General features: G+C 41.2%; 1 protein-coding gene across 1 annotated transcript in view; it reads left to right on the top strand.

Annotated features, from left to right (window-relative positions):
- Positions 1-483: 483 nt before the first annotated feature.
- The window catches only part of CPE (carboxypeptidase E), a 57,788-nt gene continuing 36,232 nt past the window's right edge, over positions 484-22,039 (top strand). The window contains exons 1-2 of the mRNA XM_059818205.1: positions 484-590; positions 890-1,221. Of these exons, the coding sequence (XP_059674188.1) occupies positions 484-590; positions 890-1,221 (439 nt within the window). The remainder of the gene's footprint in view (positions 591-889; positions 1,222-22,039) is intronic.

The following is a 22,039-nucleotide window of genomic DNA, read 5'->3' as shown; positions in this document are numbered from 1 at the left end:
ACTTTTCAGAATTTTGAATTTCTCAAAATTTTCCGGAGATGCTTTGTGTCCTTTAAAAATAATTAAAAAAAAAAAAGATATGGAAGTTGCTCTTTAGCATTTAGCCTCTTGCTTTTATCAGTTTTCCTTTACAGGCTGTTCCAATGTAGTCTAAACACCTATGCTTATAAAAACAGGTTGAAAAAACAGATGGCTTCTGAGGACCTGTAGTATCTGCGGTCTAGAAGAGACTGTGATTTATTAATGCATTGTGAATGGTTCCTCACAAGAGCATTGCCACTGAACGTAATGGGATGTGCTCTCTAAGTAAGTATTCTCAGTAACAGAAAGGAAAGCTTGCTCTATCTTTTGCTTTCTGTGGTGCAGCAAAGCTACCTTATAGATGATGAGCAAGCTACCTTATAGATGATTGTTCGTAGTTTTCCCTGTGAGGCCGATCAAACTCATTTGTGTTATTCTGCGGTAGTACTACTTGAATCTTCCATGGAGCACTCCGTTCACTTCGGTTTTCGCCAGTGGGTTAGCTCGGCGGGACCGCACGATCGCCGTGCAGAAGGGAAGTATTTCACCAAAGAAAATAAAACAGCAATGTAGAGATCGTGCCCCCGGATTCTTCCAATGCTTTTCTCCGTCTGGACTTCGAGACCAGTTGATGAAAACCGCTGTAGCGGCTTCCGCCCGCATCCTGCGGCTCCGCTACCGCGGGGCCGCGCACAGACAGCCGCCTCCGCGGGGAGCTCTCGCTCCTCGCGCCGCGGCCCGCGGAGACGGGCGGAGCGGCCGGTCCCTCCCCTCCCTCCCCTCCCCTCCCTCCCCTCCCCGCCCCACCGCCTCCGCCCGCCCCCCGCTCCCTCCCTCCCTCCCTCCCTCCCGCCGGGGCCGGCGGTAGCTGCGCGGCCGCAGGCGGTGGGCAGCCGGGCGGGATGGCGGTGCGGGTGCGGGTGCTGCTGGCGCTCTGCGGGGTGCTCGCTGCCTGCGGGGCGGCGGCGGCGGCGGCGGCGGGGGAGCCGGCGGCGGGGGGCGCCAGCCGGCGGCGGCGGCTGAGCGCCGAGGAGGGCATCTCCTTCGAGTACCACCGCTACGCCGAGCTGCGGGAGGCGCTGGTGGCCGTGTGGCTGCAGTGCCCCGCCATCAGCAGGATCTACACGGTGGGGCGCAGCGCCGAGGGCCGAGAGCTGCTGGTCATCGAGGTCTCCGACCACCCCGGCGAGCATGAGCCCGGTAAGGGGGGCGGTGGCGGCGGGCGGCCCCCGGCGATGCCCGCACCTGCGGCAGGTAGCGGCGGGGCGGGGCGGGGCCGAGCGGGGCTGCTGCCCCGTGCTGCTGCGTTGGGCCCGGCGGTAGCGGGCAGACGCTGTCCCTACAACACTCGCCCCAGTAGCGGCACCGGCTGTCAGCGGTCGCCCGCACTCAGCGCAAAGCGTCTTTATGTCCCTCGAGGGACGTAGCGCCCCGTTAGAGGGAGCAGCACGCGGAAGCCGCTATGAAGTATCCGAAGATGCGGCAGCGATGGGGAATGAACGCGGTCCCTGCGGCTGTGCAGGGAAGCACCTGGTGCAGATGTGCAGAAAGGGAAGGCGTTGGCCTCCCCGTTCCCTGGCACGAACCAAACTGTCGAGGAAAAAAGCATGAGGCACGAATGCGTCTGTGCGAGCTGTGTAACACGGGCAGGCTGCCTGCAGAAACCGAGCTACCGCGTCTCGCTACAGGCGTTTGCAGAGATGTCTCAGGATATGTGGTTATGTGTACCTGGGGTTTGAGACCTGTTTTATAAAAGGGGATGCGGTTGATGCTGTGCATTCGTTTTATGCCTACGGGGGTGAGTTTTTCATCGTTTCCAGTTTCAGAACTGATAGTATCACTTATGTCTGTATGTGAAAAGGCTTAATCTCGAAAGCTGCCCGGTACCTGAGGCCCAGCCGTAAGCCACCTGCAGTCATGTCTTCACATTTCCCTCGGTAGCTTACAGAACAGGCCTGGAAGTCTGTGATTTTTAGGTGGAGATGTGGATTCTGTGGGTCTCTGGGGATTTGGTCTATACAATTAGTGCTTAATGCTCTGCTTTATGACCTGAATATCACCTTGCTTTGCATCCTCAAGGGACTTACATTTTTACCGACTGTATTAGGGATGCTGATAAAACTTAGAGGTCATGGCATATTTGACATAAGGAAGACAGAAGAGGAATGCAGGGTAGCAGAGCATTGTCTTGAAATGAAGAATGTAGGAATTGCAGTGAAATTTGAAAAATTTCTTTTCAGTATGTTGCCGTCTTAATATGAATGGTGATCCTGAAGCTAAGAATTAATCTATCGCCACTGTGTAATTTGCATGCTAGAATGATATGCAATTATTGTTGTGACCTTGTGTTACTGCCAGGGGACAGTCACTATAGCTCATTTATTTGGCACTTCTGTCAAGCCAGCTGAAACAGGGACAAAAAGCTCACTCTATGCAGTCTGAGATGGGGCTGTGGCTCTTCCTAGAGACACGTTGCTTCTCCTGTTGATGTCAGTGACGTGAGAAAGGGTTTGTCATTGAGCCCAAGCAAAAGAGAATCCAACTTCATATCAATGAGCAATAACAAACGGCAAAAAAGAGAATTTCCTATGGATTGCATCCACATATAAGCTACAGTGAATGTCAAGCACTTCCTAGAACGTGCTCGGTCCCTCACAAAGGGAGCCCTAGAGACGAAAATGCCACATGTCGTGATGTCCAGATCACATGTCAGGGAATGTGATGAGTCCTGGCAATCTTTAGTGGCGGATGCTGAAAATGCTGGGTTTTGCAGAGGATTAACCAGGGTTTGAACCAGAGCAAATTCATCATTTTATTTAAATCCTCAGTTTCATTCTGCGAGGTACTGAGCATTTCTCACCAAGTGGAGAGCTGCTGCAGCTTTCGCTGTCTGCAGTGGCACATGAAAGAAACTCAGGGTCTTTTAAGGAAGGGCAACGAGCCAGACCCCATGCCGAGTTACGGTTGTGCTCCTTGAAATAATTGTAAAGGCACTGTTAACATCCCTGCTTCTTTGTCACAGAGCCTAAACACCTAGCTGTTATGCTCATGGTTGCATTAGGGCTGTTTTCTTCTTAATAACGTGCCCTTTCTTCTACTATGTAGTAAAAGGTAGCACTGTTTATTTTTCTCTGTGAGCTTTTTTGAGCCGTGCAGTAAAAGAAGTGGAGCCTTGTACCAGCCTTGGCAGGAAATAGGAGGCTGATTCTGCAGCTCTTACCTGAAGGGGGATCCTCGCTCACTCTGAGCATCCACGCTTGATTCCCAGGGCAACAATGGGAATAAGGATATTTTGGGATGGGAATAAGGATCAGGACCTGATTTATCATCATCTAAAGCTTGCAGGATCAGGACCTAATTTATCATCATCTGTTGTTAAAAAATGATAGAGAGATTCACAGGCACACAAATACACATAGTTATTTTTTTCTTTTTTCACGACAGGCTAAGAATTTGTTATTCCTGGACATAACCTGTTCCTGCAAGATATTCTCAGTGTCACGGGTTTTATTTTAAAATATACATAAGTATAAATGAAATATATGCATAGGTTTACAGTCTGTAGAGAGCTCATGCTTCTAGAAGCCTGGTGAGTATGCAGAGATGATACCTGAATTATCTAGTGAGCCGCTGTGAAAAAAAAACCAAAAATGTTTCTGTTCGCTTAGTGAGCAAGTTGATGACAAAATAAATCAGGAAAGTGTCAGCAGAGCATCAATAAAGACTCTGTACTGAGTGAAGAGGCTTTGTAGTGAGTCAATCAAATACTGCATATACATGCATACGTTGCATAATCACGCATACTGCATGGCTGTGCGGCATTGTGTGAATGCATTCGATCATATGCGAGCATATAAATCACCTTGAATTTTAGAATATAATCTATTTTTGAAAATAACTTTGTAATATATGTACAGTATTTGAAAAAAAAAAATGCATGAGAGAAATAGGAAAATTTTAGAAATGTGCTTTAGACTTCCAAAGCCACTGGAACAATTCCTTAGTGAATGAAAGAACTGGAACGAATCGTTAAGACCTCATCTTTTGCTGGGATAAATATACATTATGAGGAATTTTTTTAAAGTCCTGATGCTGCATTGGAAAGCAGAATGACTCCATATGAGCCAGTCTGGTTTCTTGCATAAGCATACAAAGTGTCTTGGCAAATCTTGGAAACCCGGATTAGTCACTTGGAAGATGAGCACGGCCTTCACTGAGCTCTTCCCAGGGACGTGCTAAATGCCAGAAGCGTGAGACTGCCTAAAGTTTCTGATCCTACATTAAATACTCGGAGAATGTGCTGCCTTCTCTGCAAACTTGAACACCACGCTACCCGTGCTTCCCTTCTGGTTCCTGCCAGAGTTTGCTCTAATATTTTGCAATTTTTTTTTTTTTTGTGGCAGCAGTTTCTTTAGGTTGATAGTACACCTGTATGGGAGATCAGAGCCTGCAATCGCTGTTGGAAAAGAAGCCCTTGAATAAGGAGAAGCGAAACGCGGAGCTGAAGATATTTGAACTTTAACAAACAGGTTTATACTGAGGCAGGTGTTCCATGCAGATAACCTTTGAATCGATGGGGACTAGAAAGTTAAGGCAGAAGAAGACTTGAATGAGACTGTATCAGTAGTTAGGTGTAGAAGGTATTGTATGAACCTAGACTGGAAGCAATCAAAACATTTTGGAGTAGCTTTGATTAGGTGAGAAAATACAATTTTGTCCCTGTGCTTGCCAAAAACTGGCAAAGTTGATGGAAGATGGCAGACAGCGAGGTGAGATAAAGTGAGGAGAAAGAGATTGTGGGAAGTTGATGAGGCACTGAGGAAAAACAGAAGACAGTAAACCACAGATTATTTCTGAGACGATCTAAACAATATTTTGCCTTAATTCAAGTGCAGGAGAATACTGACTACGCCTGAGAGAGGGAATAGGCTCTTGCTTTGCATATCTGGTATTCTGTTGAACAAACACCCAATGGATGCTGATCTCTTGAGGTTTTTTTTATTACCATAACTAAGCTCATTTGGGGCATAAGTTTGTATTCTTTAATAGCAATGAAATATATTTAGAATTGATTAATGCCAAAAGCAGTTCCTCCACTGTTAATGTTCACTTGTTTAGGCATGCTGCCACTTCTGACTCATTTGTACCATTGATTTTGGTGGTGCAAGACCATTCCCCTCTATTACCACTTCACTTTCAATGTGGAAATGAAACATTTTGACACTTTCAAGATTCCTAGGTTGTTTTTATTTTCTTTACATGAAAAAATTGCAGATAAAATTTTCTCTCAACTTTACTTTCTTTTTATAAATTACTAAGGTTTTTATAGTGGTTATTTTTCAGTGTTCAGTTTTGTGCAGAGAAATCCTCAAAGTAAGGCTTATTAATTGACTCGTTATGTGTGTTACAGATACAGGCTCTTGTGCCTCAAATGGAGGGGTGAAAGGATGGATGAAAATACAGATTTTGTTGCAACAAAGTGATCTGCAAATTTGTGACATTTTCATCAAATTGTTCATGCTAGAGAAAAGGAAACAGAAATCCTGAAAATATCAGAATAGTGGCATTTTGGAACCAAATTATTTCATGGTTTTTCAAAACAGCATTTAATTTAGATGGGTTTTTAAATTTTAATGATTTTATTTTTCATCCTTCATCCTGCAAGCATCCTCAAAAATACTTAATATAGAAGGAAAAGGTTTATTTATAGTTGAGTGAGACATCTGATTGTCTAGCAAATGGCATATTTGGACTTTCCGTGTTCAAACAACAACAAAATGTTGTGAGCCGGTGAAGCAGATCTCGGATGAGGCAGGAGCACACCGTGCATGAGGTGAGCAGCGCGGTTGTGACTCGGAGCGTTTGCAGGACCCTGTGGGTGTGACTTCAGTCCATTTCCTTGGACCTGTCACTTTATCAAAGACCCCGCTTGGCACGGTGAGGAAATAGGTTGGGTGGGTCAGTGCTGGCACTCAGCCTAAATAAGCTGGCTTGACTTCCCAAATTGCTTGTTGCCCTGCAGCTCCTGTGCTGGGCCCCCCAAAGTCGCCCAACGTTAGGCTCTCGGTTTCTCACACTCCAGCCCTGCAGTGCTGGAGCCGTTTCCTCCTGCAAAAACTTAATTAAAGGGTGACTGAAAGAGAAGTGAAAATCATGCCTCTACTGTATATTAATGAATAGGGAAATCCAAGATCTGTACGCTAATACAGAAACCATAGCTAGGTTTTTTCTCTCATTGAAGCGCTCCCTCATTCAGCTGTGGCACCAGCCACGTGAGCTAATACTTTCCGTGATAAGAAATTGTGATAAGTAAAGGCGACAAATTCACAGGAAAAAAAAATTGTTGCTCGTAATGTTTGTATTTCACTGTTGCACAAAACCCATTTTTTAATATTTTTTAAATGGTTGTAATTGGAATGGCTGTGGAGTCATCCAAGAAAACCGCGAGCAAGCGCTGCTGTTTGAAAAAGAGAAACAGCAGCAGCAAGAAGAAACAAACATGTAGGAGGCTGCCGTGATTTCAGCCCAGCGTGGGCAGGAATCTGCGGTGCCGCCTTAGCGTGGTAGCCCAGGAGGGAGGAGACCACTCGATATCACTTGTGGGCTGCCCCGCTTCAGACGGGCGAAGGCAGCGCTCGGGTCAGGGGTAGGGGGTTTTAGCAGTGGTGATGTCAGAAAGCACGGAGCTCGTCTCTTGGTTACGGTGATGTCATCAGCTGCGGCCCTTCTAATTTTATCACTTACAATTAATTGCACTTGATTTTCTAAAGCTTCTTTTCCTTGCGCTTGGAATTTGCCAGTAAAAATCTTGTGAGCTCTTTGGTGGACCCTATTAATATTTCCCCATTTTGCAGAACATTAATACAAATTGTATACGGCAAGAGCTCGTTAGTAAATCTAGATACTAGAGAGCAAACCTAATTTTCGCATGCCTGAGGTTTAAGTAAACAGCGGTTTTTATCAATGGCTGCTTGTTTAGTATTCCCTTTCTGGAGGGAGGTGTTGAAGGATCCAGGGCTGGTCACTGGTACACGCACGTGCACCGAGTTCGTATCCATCCAGCTGCTTTGCATAAAGGTAGGGGCTGTAAATGGGTGGATAGAGGCAAAACACTTTGTACCAGGAGTACAGGAGATGCTGTGCTGACCACGTTATGCTGTCACATTTTTCTCTCATGGCTTATGTCTGCAATCCTCTTGAAAGGTGAGCTGCTCTTCGGGCCGCAGGGTAACAGGAGCACCCGCAGCGCCAGAGCGAGAGCGTGAGCAGGGCAGCTGCTGGTGTCTCTGCGGGGATGTATAAAATAGAATGCAGAGGAAAACGTGGCTGAGCCTATTATTCATGTAGCCTTCTGCATTTGGATTTTTTCTTTCCTTTGTGCATCAGGGAACAGATTTTTCTTCCAGAGCTTGTGAGGACGTTCTGGCTTTCCCATCAAACACCGCAGGGGACACGCTACTGACTCGCCTTCTGGGAGTGCGAATCTGGGGCTGGTTGCACCTCGCTTGTTCTGCAGAAGACTGAGAGGCTGTAATTAACTTTCCAGCAACATTCCTTATGGGCTGTAGTGCCACTGAGGGTAGTCCCCTTGGAGTCTCCCAGCCAGGATTTGGCCTGGGGTAGTCTCTGGCAGCACGATTTTAATGCTGCCTGCGTTCAGAGTGGGATGTCCAGTGTCCTTCGCAGATTCTATAGGTTGCACAGGTCTCAAGACATGGATGTAGGATTTACTGGCAATAAGATGCCTGGCTTAAGACCCTTGAATAACTTCATGGTTTTTTAGAAGGTACTTGGTAACACTTAGTATTTTCAAAACAGATTTTTCTTCTTTAATGCTTTTTTTTCCTAAATAAATAATATTTCTGAATTCAATCTACCTTCCTATCTCAGTTTTAATGTTCAGCTAAAAACAGAGGTGTAGAATACCAAGAGAAAAATGTTCTCACAAAACTGGTGGAAGTCAAGGAGTTGTAGGCCCATTTTTGGATCACATTTGCAGCTAGTTGTTAATGCCATTCACGTTCCCACTGAAGTCAATGGAAATTCACAGTAAGTGTGGTTAGGCAGCTGTGCTAGGCAGTCTCTGCAGCGTTTCCTAGAGATACAATACCCTTACTCCGAATTGCTTCACTGGCTGAGGTATTTAAAGACTTTCCTTTTTGTTAGATCATTTTAAAAAGGGTTAAGAGAGGCTGTGTGCTACCTGCGAAAATGCTATAGATCTCAGCTACTGCATCTCAGAAGTTTCTCTTTCATTTGCTGGAATAACACAAAGGGCAACCAAGCTGTACTAAAAAGGGCTGTAACCACTGAGAATAAACATAACTCTACAGAAGGCAGTTGTTTTATTTTTCAGGCTTAAAATTAGTCTCAGTATGCAGAGCATTCGGAGTTTGTTGGTCTGACCCAGGCTGGTTTTGACAGTCCCACTCCTTTAGAAAGAGTCAATTACTTTAATTTCTTTTGAAGAGAAGGGTTGTCATCACCTCCCACATCTGCAGAATGCCTTATCAGTTTCCAGTGAAAACAGGAGGTGAGCCTGTTTTCTTGTTGGCTGGGATTAAAGGGATGTTTTATTACGGTGACATTAACGCGAACTCCAGAGAATTAACGAGAAGTGTATAAAGCACAGTGATTTCCTAAGATTTCGTGAGAGGTTTTGTTAAAGGCAGTAAATCGTAATCATGTGATTTATCAAAAAATGACCTTGCTATTATATTAATTCTTAATTTACTTTATTCAGGAGAAACTGTTTATTTTTCTATAATTTAGTGATCAATATCTCAAGCCTTTAAATTACATGGGGGGTGAAAATTGCAAGACAGGTCTTCCTTTTTCATAATAAGCACAAATTTTTGGTTGTAACAATGGAGTTGCTACTAGGCTCAGCAAAAAATTTAGTATTAAAACTAATTTAGAATTAATTCTTTGTTCATTCCACGTAATTTTTGTTTTCAAATGTGGTACATGATTTGGAAACCTACATGCTATAATCTCTCTTTGCTGATTAGCAGGTAGACCTCTTGGTTGGGCTGCAGTGCCCTCTGAAAATACCTGTTTTCTCTAGTGGCTATAAAAGGAGCCGACATTGGGCAGACTTCTAATTTTGGAACATGTGCAAGAGCTTATGGTTAAGACCTGATGAATCCCAGCCTTCATGTGTCATCATATAAAGCACCTTGTTGTGCTTTATATGCTTAGCTTTGTGAAACATAGTATTTATGAACCCTACCTGATCTTTTCTCAGCAGATTAATTTATATTGTTAAGTCTTCATACCTATTTAATTCATGTTCCTCCAAAAAAAAAAAAAAAAAGTCATATCACATCTTTTTTTGGTCTATGTTTTCTTTTTAAACAAAAGTCTCATGCATGTATTACCACAGACTCTTGCTTATTTTTTTTCCCATTGAGTTGGGAATTAAACTGGAAAGAAGGTTTGTAGCTGAATTCCCTTAAAATGTTGTGCAATCAAGGAAGAGTGAGAATTGCAGTGTGTACTTTAAGGCTTCTGGGTCAGTTAATTAAAATAATGGGTAGAATCAGGAGCAGTGGAGTAAAGGGTATATACTTCATATACGTCATTTTGGAGTAAGTTGCAAATCAAAAGCCAGGGTTCAGTGAATTCCGTGGGATCAGAATGTTGGAAGCGTACTTTCTTGTATGCTGAGGCTAAATGAAGATATCAACGGTCTTTGTAGTTAAAAGATTGAAAAAAAAAATCCTTATCAGTAAAACAGTAGCAGGATAGGGAGGTTTGATTTGCAGTGTGACATGAATCTGAGCTCTTTCAGCTGCCATAGATCTGCACGTGTTATTTCAGGTTTAAGGTTGAAAGCTGGTGCTGCATGGGGAGTGGGTTAGGAGCTCTGCAGAACAACAGTGCTGGAGAACACCGCTTGACTTACTGGGATTTGGGATTTTGGAATTGGAGTTCTGCCATATTATGAAGTAATGATGGTATGCACCCTGACATGACAGCTGCCCTGTGGCACTGAAGTTGTCACCTTGCTTAGTCCTTTCAGGTGCACTGCTGGGGATGAGGACACTAGCCTAAAAGCGCGGTCTTGGTCCATAGTGCCCTTCCATTTGGAGTGGATGTTTCTTGCAGTGTGCTAATGTTGTGCTAGCGGAATCAGCACCAGCTACATCTTTCCATGACAGCAGCAGGTAACAGGGTGATTGTCAGAGGGGTTTGGTTCAATGCAAAGGCATACGTCAGAAACACGTCTGTGTAGCTACAATGGCCAGGTCAGAGAGAATCTCAAATCATAAACCTGTGGTTGGCAGTTCAAAGGCAGTAAACATTTGTTTTTAATTAATTTGTTTTCCGAAGTGAGACATTTATAACTGTATAAGCTAGTAGCTGCTTCCTGGTAGTTTTTCATATTGAATTATGAGTGAAACCTGACATCCTTGTTTACTCACAAATTAAGTCCCATGGAGCAAGCTCAGATAGTCATTCTTTGTTTGGGGCTGTTCATGACCATGGAGCATGAGCTGCCTGATTTACAACTGAAGAAAGATACTGCTCTGGCTGCAGAGCCTGCCTACAGTGAGAACAGCCATCGTATGCCATTTGAATGCTTACCTTTAGGTGTGGATCTGCCTTAAAGCCGAGTGGAAAGAATTGTTTGATCAGGTGGGACATCTGACTGGCCAAGGTTTAATGACCTGTTTTCTTGGCAAAGGCGTCCTTGCTGGTATACCGATCTAATGATCCAATAGATTTTTTTGGTATTGAGAAAGTGTGAGGTTTCTAGCTGCAAGACATGTCATGTGAACATCCTTTTACTTTTGTGTCCCTCAAAAGTAAAGGGAGCCCACAGTGTGATTGTCTTTCAGTTACACGTTGCTGTCCTTCACTGTTATGAATGGTGTACTCCTTGCACATTTATCATTCAAAAGTAACCTTTTTTTCCTATGCTAAACTGAAGGTTTTGTAGTTTTGGCTGGCTCTGCATTTTGGCTTGTTGCACAAAAGCACAGTTTAAGAACTATAAGCAACATCGGGGTGAGTCTACAACATAAATATACACTTCTTACACATGTAAAAGATCGTTACTTCAAAGGGAGCTTCATGGCTCTGGTAAGTTGACTCTCCATGTCAGATTTTCAACTGATATAAGCTAGACAGGGGTTTAATTTCTCCTCCCGCCCAGCTGCTGAGCATCCACAGATCAAACTGAAGTCACTGGGAGCTGTACATCTGAATCGTTATAAGCAGGAGGCTTATAAATCCTAATGCTCAAACCAACTTGCGTGTGTGCCCTTAAAAAAAGAGGGCTAAATGTGACTTTGATGCTCTAATAGCCTGCAAGTAAGGAATGAGTGATCAAAGTTTATGCCTTTCTGAATGAAATTTCATCTTTCTTTTGGGTGACATTAGTACATAGTGGGATGGAGAGAAGAAAAAAGCTGTGGAGTTGGGAGCTGGTCTATCACATGTTTAAACATTGTCATTGCAGAAAGTTGTTTCACAAAGGAAAAGTGGTTTTGTGCCAAAGGATGTCTGACTTCTTTCCTGGTTCTGCTGTGTATTTCTCATCTTGTTAGATTAGAACATCCTTTCCCTGTACCTCAGGTTCTCATCTACATGCCTAGGTTCTCATCTTCCATGCTGCAGGTTAGTGTGTGGCTATGCTGTGTACCCAATGTATATATATACTTGATAGATGGCACGTGGTTCAGCATTTGATCTACCTTTAAGATGGGGTTCCCACCAGCTTCCTGCCAGATTTTTTCCGGTAGCAAATCACCCCAATATTTGTGCTGACTCAGCTATGCTAAGGGACATAAGATGGGGAGGAGTAAAGAATTTCTCTCCCTGTTTATTTGCTGCAGATACACTTTTTTTGTTTTGTTTTGTTTACAAATCTGCCTTGATAGCAGAGGAGTATGAAGAAGGTACCAATTCTCCCTTTTCTTCCAGTGCTGGTAGGTAGAGTCACAACAGAGACATTTATATTTGCAAGGTTTCCATGTGTTATATTAGGGCAACAAATCCACAGTGGAAATAAATAGTACAAATCTTCAGTGGAAATCTTGCAGTACAAATCTTTAGTGGAAAAGTCTATAAGTAAACAGAAACAGAGGAGTATCTGTTCCTTGGTACTCCATGGAGCAGCTGATAAAAATAAATTCTGTATTATAACGGTAGCCAATACAAAGTGAAAAAGTACCTGACAACGGAAGACCCCCTGAATAGAGAAGTTTAAGAGCCAACAAGCTCATCTGACTTGAAAATTGAAGAATTGTCTGAAATAGATGTTGCCATGGAGACAGAGAGGATTAGCAGCCTGAGACTGATTTCATTGGTCTGCTGCTAGCACAAGTTGCTTGTTTGAGCAGCATTAATATGTTGTCTCATGCTGCTTTATATGCTGAGACCATCTGGCATTAGTGGTATTTAAAGGTGCAGTTCTGCTGTGGAAAGACTTGGCCAACATGATTTGATTTATGCTTGTAAGACGAGTTACAAGAGCTGAGAGGTCTTTGAAAAGCTGCTTCATGCACTAAAAATATTCTGAAAAGTCACAGCCCGTACAGAGATGAAGTGGGGCTTTGGGAAGTGGCACAGGGAATTTCAGAGGTTTGTTTTATACTCAGTCAGCGCACATTTAAAGTATTCACTGCACAAATATGCACCTCTGCATGTTTCTTCAGGTGTGTGTGTGGAGGCAGCCACATTTCTCTTTTCAAAAATAAGCCTTTCACTGGACACTGCAAAGCTGCTTGGGAGCTACAGCTCCACCACCTTGAACAAGCATGAGATCATATTGCTCATCGTATTGAGCATTAAGGAAAAGTATGTCGTAGAGTTAAATGAACAAAATAAGGTCTAACTGAACAGAGCCCCTCTAGGTTACTTGAGAGTCCATGCTTTCAAGAAGTATTTTCTTTTACTTTGACCACATACCATTGAAAACATATTTTGTAGCAAAGTATTTTATAAGACAGACAGTTTGTAGAGACTAAGATAAACCTTATCTTTGATCTATTTATAGCTGTGAGTCTTCATCTGCTTTCCTTAATACCACTCTGGAGTGGGAGTTATCTTCCAAAGGAGCTTATATGACAGTGCTGACATTCCTCAGACACTTGTAAATTTTCACTATTTTTTTCTTTGATAATTATTGTCATGATACTTAATAATTCTCAAGAGTTTTTCCCCAGACAGAGATGGATGGTTAAATAGTGACCAAATAATAGCCAGAAAATGTTCCTGTCTGAGCTTCCAAGTTCCAGTGTAGAGGTCTGTCTGTGGCTGAGCATCAGAGGAAAAATGGCTGGAGGGAAAACTAGCTGGAGCCTTTGTTCTCCTGGACTTAAAACTGTTTGAACTTACATCTTGATAATAAATACTATGACAGCATAGAAATGGAAGCATTTTTACATTCTCAAGTTACCAATGTTCTGAAGTTACTGAGGAAAAGCATTCATAATGGTGTTCTGCAGCTGTTTAACACTTGTCCACAGACACTGATCTGATATTCACTGGATATTTGTGGTGTACTGTGTAGTACAATAATAAAATGAAATGAGGACTTGGGATCTATTTCACAAATCTTTAGGTTTTAAGCTTTTATTCTGGAGCTCTGACTTTCATGCCAAAATGAATTCTTCATATAATTTCACTTCAAATGCAAGACCCAAGAAATACATAGCTGTGGATGTTCTAGCTCCTTTAAATAGCTTTAGAATGATTATATTTGATCCTTAATGTTTTTACAGCTTAGTTCTGTTTTAACTCTGTCAGAATGAATACAGGGCACATGAAGAAAGCCAAATAACTTATCTCCCCAGCCCATTCTCAAGCCCCAGTTCCTTGTTTTCAAGTCAGTTCACTCCCTGGATTTTTCTTGAAGCTGGTCATCCAGTTCTCTGAGACAAAGCTTGGGTGCAGTTTTGGGGATCAGTTCACCCCGAGACCCACTGTGCTGTGATATGGACAGGACTGCCGCAGGACTGTTTGCTGCTGTTAGCCCTCAGCAGTCTTGCAGTGTTACCTCATCGTGTCTCACAGCATCACATACATCTACCTATTCTTACAACACACCCAGGGTATGCCACACGCTGTCACGGTGTTGTGCGGTTGAAATCAGCCTGAGAGGCTGTGACACAGCCCTCACATGATTGCAGGCACTTTGGACTAGATAAACCCACAAGTAACTACTTCTTAAAGACATCTGGTGGGGCCCATTGTAGTCTTGTCCAACCGTGGGGATGATCAGAAGGAACTAGCCCTGAGGAGCGAGGGTGTAAGCCACCAACGCCACTTGGCATGAGAAGTCTCCTGGGTGCCCTTAGCAGTGTAGACATAGCCATAATTGTTCATTTCCAGTTTTATAATCAGAAGTTATAGTTTCTTGAAAATTATTTATACTTAAAAGCTTAATCTCTGGAGCTGTCTATTTTGGCCAGATGCTACTTCATGCCTTCGCAGTTTTTGGTTTGTTTCAGTTCTCCGGATACTGAAATTGGACATGTCAGTATTTATAGTCTGGGAATGAACTTTTTTTTTTTCTTCATTCCATTCTTTTCCAAGGATGGAATGCCACTTCCATTCTTGCTGCATTTCCATAGCACCTAAATGAGCCTATTGCAGCTGATTAAACTATTCACAAGTTATTTCAGTGTGAGGAAGATGATCGAATTGAGAAACAATACCATCTGGAATAGTGTTTGATCTACTTAACATTATACTGAGTTGCAAAGTCTGATGACTTGGACTGTTTGAAATGGAAATAGTTGCAACTAGGCTTTCTTGTCTGGAGAGTCCAACCCAATTCTTTAAATTTATTGTTAATGTGAAGTGGAATGAACATAGATCAATTTATCATATATTTTGTGATCTGTTTTACTGGTAGCCCTGAAAACTAATTACATGGAAATGTGCGTTTGAAATAATCAGCCATAAATGGCTAATGACAGGTTCTTCTCACAATACCATTACAATAGACCTGTAGATCCACTAGATCTATTTTAACAGTACATTTTGTATATTCAGTGGGTCACTTTAATGTAATTCCATATTTTGGGGGCAATTTCAGAACCCTGTAGTTAGAAACAGCTGACACATCAGAAGGTGAAATGTCTTCTGTACAAAGAATCGATAAAAGGCTCCAGAAATGCTCTGCTTAAATGTAAACAGAGCTGCTATTAGGTTTATGCTTCCTAAGCTTTGTCCCAGGTAAACTGCACCTTTGGATAGCATTCCAGTGCTATTCCAGTAATCCCAGTGAAATCACTGTATGAGGTCGCTCTGGAGTGCTTAGCTATTACTCTAAGACTTGACAAAGATTTAGTGCCCGTCTATACCTCTGACTTCCTCTGCAACTTTGAGAAAGGCATTTGTTCTGCCTGTACCTCAGTTCACCCTCTGGGACCCTGGAGCCATAGTGCTTGCACAGCTCGCAGGAATCTGTGAGAGGGAATCCTTTGATGTCTGTGTTGCCCAAACACCGCAGAAACTGGAGATCCTAGTGCAATCCAATCCATTTTTCATTTTCTCCTTCCTAGGAACTGAAAGGATTAGGATAATCTAAACCAAAAATATGAATTTGACATGGCTGGAGGAGGTGGTGTCTCCTGTTGAAGGTCCTGCTTAAGGGTTCTTTAGTGTCCTCTCTAATGACTGGTGGTATTGTCTTCTGCTCTTACTCATCTGCTCTGTAGGTACTGGCTAGAACAGAGCATGATGTCTCTCTTGAGTTCCTTATTCACTTTGTAGCAATATTTACTTTAAATTGCTTTAAATATATAACACAGATCTCATGTTTGTTTTCAGCATAAAGTAGATTGGTGTGAGGCAGGACCTTAAGCATCATTCTACTAACCAGAGTTAGGAAGAGAGTTGTATTTTGTAAAGGACAGGTGAGCATCCAGAGCTCAACAACTTACAATTTGCTTATTGCTGGTGCCCTTCATCTGGGAGCACTTCCCAGATGATTTCTATTGAAATTAATTCCATGGACATTGAGTTAGATAGACCTTACCCTATTGCTGGTATAAAAAATGTAGGTTGAAACCTGTATGAGCTCCCTGTTCTAATTTAAACTCATTGCATCCTGAAAAGCTGTGAATGGCATTTTTTTTTTTTTTTTTGATACAGGGATTAATTTAAAACATTTTTCTCTTTCCTTCCTTCCTCCTCTTTTCACTATCTTTTTTTTTTTCCTCAATTTTTTTTTTTTTTAATCACTGCAGTTGCCTTTTAGAAGCAGCCTCTCAAAATACAGCAAAGGTGCAATAGAGGAGAGGAGACAGAAGAGACTAAAGAAAATGTGGTTTTGCCGCAGATTCTGTAGACTTTCAGTTTTCTCCAGCCTTAAGGCTGCATTATAGTGTGTATCAAGTTTATACTATCTAGAAGGAAGCTGTAGCTGTAATTTACAACAAGAACATGGTACGTTAGTCAGCAATCTGTTTTTAACATTGTGGTTTAGAGCAGAACTTGCCCTTTCTATACGAGGATCTCCAGCAGAATCTCAGGAAAATTGAAGCAGCTGCAGCTGTAAAACTAAATATACATTAAAAATGCCAAGGAGAAACCACAGGCAAGGATCCTCCTATGCCATTTATAGCTCTGTCACTAAATGTCCCTTTCAAAACTTTGGAAGGAGATAGAAATCGCATTTACATTTAGATACATAAAAGGAATAGACAAATAGTGACATCTGTGGTTCAGCTGATGATGAGATGATTGCTGCAGCCTGTAATAAACTGGGATCTGTCACTGCAGTTAGTGTCTGAATAGAAACCTCTGAGAATAAGAGCATGGGAGTACAAAAGGCAGTAAGCGTACAGGGTCTTACCTAGTGTATAGGAGTGGAAGGAAGCAAATGAAATATTGTGAGAATTTCACCATTAGTATTTTTACAGAAAAATGCTGATTTGGTTACTGAGATTTCAAGAGCAGACTCAACAGGAGTGTGGATCAAACTCTTCCCTCCAATTGCATTAGGTGAGGGATAGGTTGATTTCAATGTAGTTGTCATCCTCTTCTATTACTTTCCCTTTGGTTGCCCTTGTGCTACTCTCTGTTGTTTAAAAAACCATTGAGATTAATGCAGCATAATTTCTCTTTGTGTTTACTTGGCAAGTTGGGTAGCATGTTTAATTTTTGAAACAGTTTATCAGAAGTGCACTAAGTGTATTTCAAGAAATGTATGTCAAGAGTTATTTCTTCCAGCTTTCCCATTAACTGGTTTACAGTGATGAATGCATCTTCCAGTAAAGCAGTCAAAATTAAATAGCATGAAAATCCATATGGGTTTCAGTTCACACAATGAAGTCCACTGAAAGTTTGTCAGTAACATCAAGGGATCCAGAGTTTAATGTATTACCTACACTCTTAAGTACTATGTAAGCGAGACAAGAGAGTGGGCTATATGTGCCTCCATAAGCCATTATTAATAATAAGAAACAACTTACAATAGGTTAAAATCATACATGATTGCATGTGCATATTGCATGTCCATGTACATTTTATATCAAAAATCTTCCAAAAGGTCCTTGTAGAAAGGAAAAATTCAGATCTCTCAACCATTGGCTGTGTAGAGGATCTGTTTCTTGGGAGCTGCAGCAGAAACTTAGCAATGTGGAAGTGCAGGTGCACCTGTCAGTGGGGTAATTGCTGAGCTGATCTTTAAAGCTCACTGAATACTCAAGAGGAGAAAGTAAATTTAAAGACTGGAAAAACTTACACTAGTCCTTATCTTAGATAGGATTCCACATTAAAAACTGGATACTTGGTAAAATTTCCAGCCCTTCATATTCATGCTGCAATTACCTTTTCAAAAACCAATGACATTAAATGCGAAAAAAAGCATGGTAAATACTCAATTTTAACGTTCTTAAAATTGCACTGGTGGCATTCATCAGCCACAGCAGTGAAGTCTCATGTAGACTTCTGAATTATTATCCTAGAACTGTAGAATCATTTAGGTTGGAAAAGACTTTTAGGATCATTAAGTCCAACCGTAAACCTAACCCTGCCAAGTCCACCACTAAACCATGTCCTTAAGCACCACATCTACACATCTTTTAAATACCTCCAGGGGTGGTGACTCAACCACTTCCCTGGGCAGCCTGTTCCAATGCTTGATAACCCTATCAGTGAAGAAATTTTTCCTAATATCCAGTCTAAACCTCCCCTGGCGCAGCTTGAGGCCATTTCCTCTTGTACTGTTGCTAGTCACTTGGGAGAAGAGACCAACACCCACCTCTCTGCAACCCCCTTTCAGGTAGTTGTAGAGAGCGATAAGGTCTCCCCTCAGCCTCCTCTTCTCCAGACTGAACAACCCCAGTTCCCTCAGCCGCTCCTCATCAGACTTGTGCTCCAGACCCCTCACCAGCTTCGTTGCTCTTCTATGGGCAGGGCAGGCCAAGAAGCAGCCAGTGGGTTTGAGATTTTGTTAATTCTTCTGTTTGATAAATGAATGAATCCCAGATCATCTGAAGATAATATACGGATACAAATTAACATACAGTTATACTTGATCTTGTGCTGTAAGTTGTTTTATGTTGTTAACAGCGTGCACAGGTTAACAACAGATATAATACATGAAGCCTATGCTCTTCCCGTGCTATCAGTCAGTAATATAGCTAATCTGTGATGTTCTGCCTTTCCTGATGTAATTAGCAAAGCTTTAGTGGTCTACAGTGTGTGCAAAGCTGATATTCTGATTGATTTTCTTTCCTGTTTCCTTGGCTATCCCTAGTAGCAATTATAATTTCAGACTACTTCAAAAAACAGTCTGTCTTACTAAGCTCTTGGGGGAATTACAAAAAAACACAACAGCAAAACCAAACAAGTAAGAAAACCTTTCCAAAGCTACTTTTTATTTTCAAAGCCTTACAAAACAAAAATGTATTTTTTGGACTTTGAAATGTCAAAAATCACAAGTCTTGTCACTTCTATTTGTATTCCTTGATTTCCTGGATCAGTCAAGACTCTGTATTGGGAGGGGTCATAATTCTCGAGTGGCAAGGTTTCACCTTGAAGAAAGAGATTTTTTTATTCTAACATAGTTTGGTTAAATAAGTTTTAATAAGAATGAATAATCATGTAAAATTACCCAACTACTAATCAGAGTTTTAAGCATGAAAGTATAGTTGAAATTCAAGTCTCAGTTTGCCATCCTTGGTGCATCAAAATTCTTTAGTTGTTTATTAAGTATTTTTGCAGGTGATTTCCTGGCATACGTCGACCCATCCTTCAAACCTTCCAGCATTATTATATGTTATAGAAAAAGATCTTTTGAACTTTGTGGCAACTCTATAAAAGTTACAGTGTGCTCAGGTGAGGTTTCTCAGGACAGCCTGCTTGCTCGACTTGCAAGAGTGAGGCCAGTATCTGTAACATTACAGACCCAGTGGTCCTGTGTCACCAGAGGATCAAGGCAAACCAGAATGCCATTGGTGGGTGACAGAATGAAAGTTAACCCCAGAAATCAGAATTTCAAATGTTCACATTGGGCTCAAAAGCCTTTAAGACCTACTAAGCCTAAACTGTGTTCAAGTCAAGAGCTTGCTTTGTTTGCAATTCAGTAATTTCAAAGGGGAAAAACATAAATAACTTTAAAAAGGAAGTGGTCTTAGAGAATGGGAACAAAAATATCAAAGGTAACTTTCTAAAACTTTCTCATGTATTGAAGGGGTAAGAGCAGATAGGTTAGAGGCATATGGTGCATCTTGAATAACTGTTTTATTTATTTCTCTACAAATAGAGAAAAGAAATAAAAAAAACTACCTAATGTTAAAGTCTGTGAAAGCTCTTTAGACAAAAAAGAGACAAAATTCTCCCAAGAGTGTTAGTGTGTTGCTATGTGAACAATTATAATGCAGTAGCAGAAAATGTTTACTGAGTGCCCACTATTCTAGGAAGGATTTTCTGTAGGCTATATCAAAAGAGAAAGAAGTGTTTTGATGCCAGTTAAAAAGATCTGTCCGTGTTGTGAGATTTATTCAGTAGTGTTTACTCTGAAGGATCATGACAAGCCTATTTACCAAGACTTGAACTGACTCTAAAATTGCTGAAGAGTTAAGAAGATATTCAAGGACAATTTCATTATTTTTAATTATTGGTATACGGGTAATATATATATGTGAAGGACAAATTTATTCAGAAAAGAGATGCAGACCCATCGCTTCATAGGGTGTCTACCAAATAACTAAAAGTGCAGTTGTACCAGAAAGTATACTTACACTTTGTTTAGTCAAGTGGCTGAATCCAATGGTGTTGATGAAAATATGTTAGTAGAGGTTTTTCTCTATGTTAACAGAGCTTTTCCTGAGGGTGTTTTGAGCTGACTAGGATTTTTGGGTGCTTATTTGTATTCTAGCCTGTGCTTAAACCTGCATCTCCATCGCTGTTTTCACCCACTTAGGTAGGTTAAACTTGTCCATGCTGCTGTCACACCTCCATTTACAAGATCTCCTCATACAGTATGGTAGTTGAAATTGAAATCTGGAGAGAGGAACAGGATAAACAACCCATTCATTAAGGCAGTGTAATGGAATTTTTAATGAGGACAGATACAACTTTATTATGTTTCCTAATAATCTGGAGGTTGGCACCCTCGGAAAGAGAGGATCTTTAACAATGTGAGGCATTCATTCTCAATGGGATTGGATGTATTGTGATATCCAGCTATTCTGTGAAAATAGGCAAGTAAAGAAATCTTCTTTGTTGAAATGTCTTGCCTTGTCAATGCTGATGACATTATTGAACTGCTGTTATTAGACTTTCCTTGATATTTTTGTGTGAAATAATGTCCCTAGCTGATATCACAAAGATAATGTTGACTGTTCTCATTGTCTTGTTGATGCCAGTATGGTATTAAACTACTTAAAATGGTTTTTTTCACATTTCCCTAATAATTAAAATGAACACAATTTATTAAAGTAGTCAAATCAAATGTAATTATTATGATTTAGTTCATGTTTTCTTTCTTCAAGGAAAACTTTGGAAATTAGTATAAAACTTAACTATAATTTTAAAGGGTTTTTCTCTAAATTATTATTGTGGTGAGGTTGGGTTTTTTTGTTTTCTTTTTTAATCAGAACTCTGGAAGGAAATTCCTGACCTTTTGATATTTTCCCTGTAAGTGCTGAACTGCATTTGATATGTCAACTCATAATGTCTAATGTCATGACTATGGTTTCAAACCTGTGTCTCTGGGATTTCCTCAGGAACCAGGAATCATAAGCAGTGTTTGTAGATACACTACATGGTATTACATTTCACTGATAAATGGAATGCAAGCAATGAACTAAGAAGTGGTTTTAGTTTATTATTAAGCATTATCATTTTTAGAATGATCAGAAGAGAAAGAACTGGGCAAAACTCTTCATAATTCTAGTAAAAGTGAAATCACAGTATATATTATTTTTTGAATAATTTGACTTTTGAGAGTGATCTGTAATTGAAACATAATTTTTGGTCCATATTGTGGACCAAAACATCACTACTAAGGATACTTTTGCCTTAATTTGAGTTTATTCTACTTATCAGCAAAGATGGATGCATTGTTCCTGGGTAGTAAAGTCAACACAACAGTGGAAAACTGAGCTGGCTTTTGTACAGTTACGCACTGCACAGCTACTTAAGCGGAAGCAGAAATTGGTTGCAAGGTTTTTTTTTTCAGGGGCAAGAATACTGTGATGATGGATATAATGTAAAAATGTAAGAGAGGAAGGTTAAAAATGGTTCAGAAAAAGCAATGCATAATTTTAAAGCACTAAGCCTGTAGAGGTGTCAGCTAGAATAATTTCACCTTTTGACACATAAACTGGGACAGTGCATGTCCCATCATTGTTCCAATGCATGTGATGTTCCATCAGTTCCTAGCGCTTGAAAAAAACCCCAACATTATGGTTCTGTGGGAGGCTAAGCACTAGTTATACTTTACCACTTGCCAAGACCATAAAGAGAATAAATGTAAATATATTAGTTTGGCAGTAACTTGGGAAACATAGCTGCTGCAGTCTTGGGTGTCCAACAGGTCTCCAGT

The sequence above is a fragment of the Gavia stellata genome, chromosome 5 (genome assembly GCF_030936135.1).
Source record: "Gavia stellata isolate bGavSte3 chromosome 5, bGavSte3.hap2, whole genome shotgun sequence".
NCBI lineage: Eukaryota > Metazoa > Chordata > Aves > Gaviiformes > Gaviidae > Gavia > Gavia stellata.
This window is presented reverse-complemented; position numbering and strand designations above follow the sequence as displayed.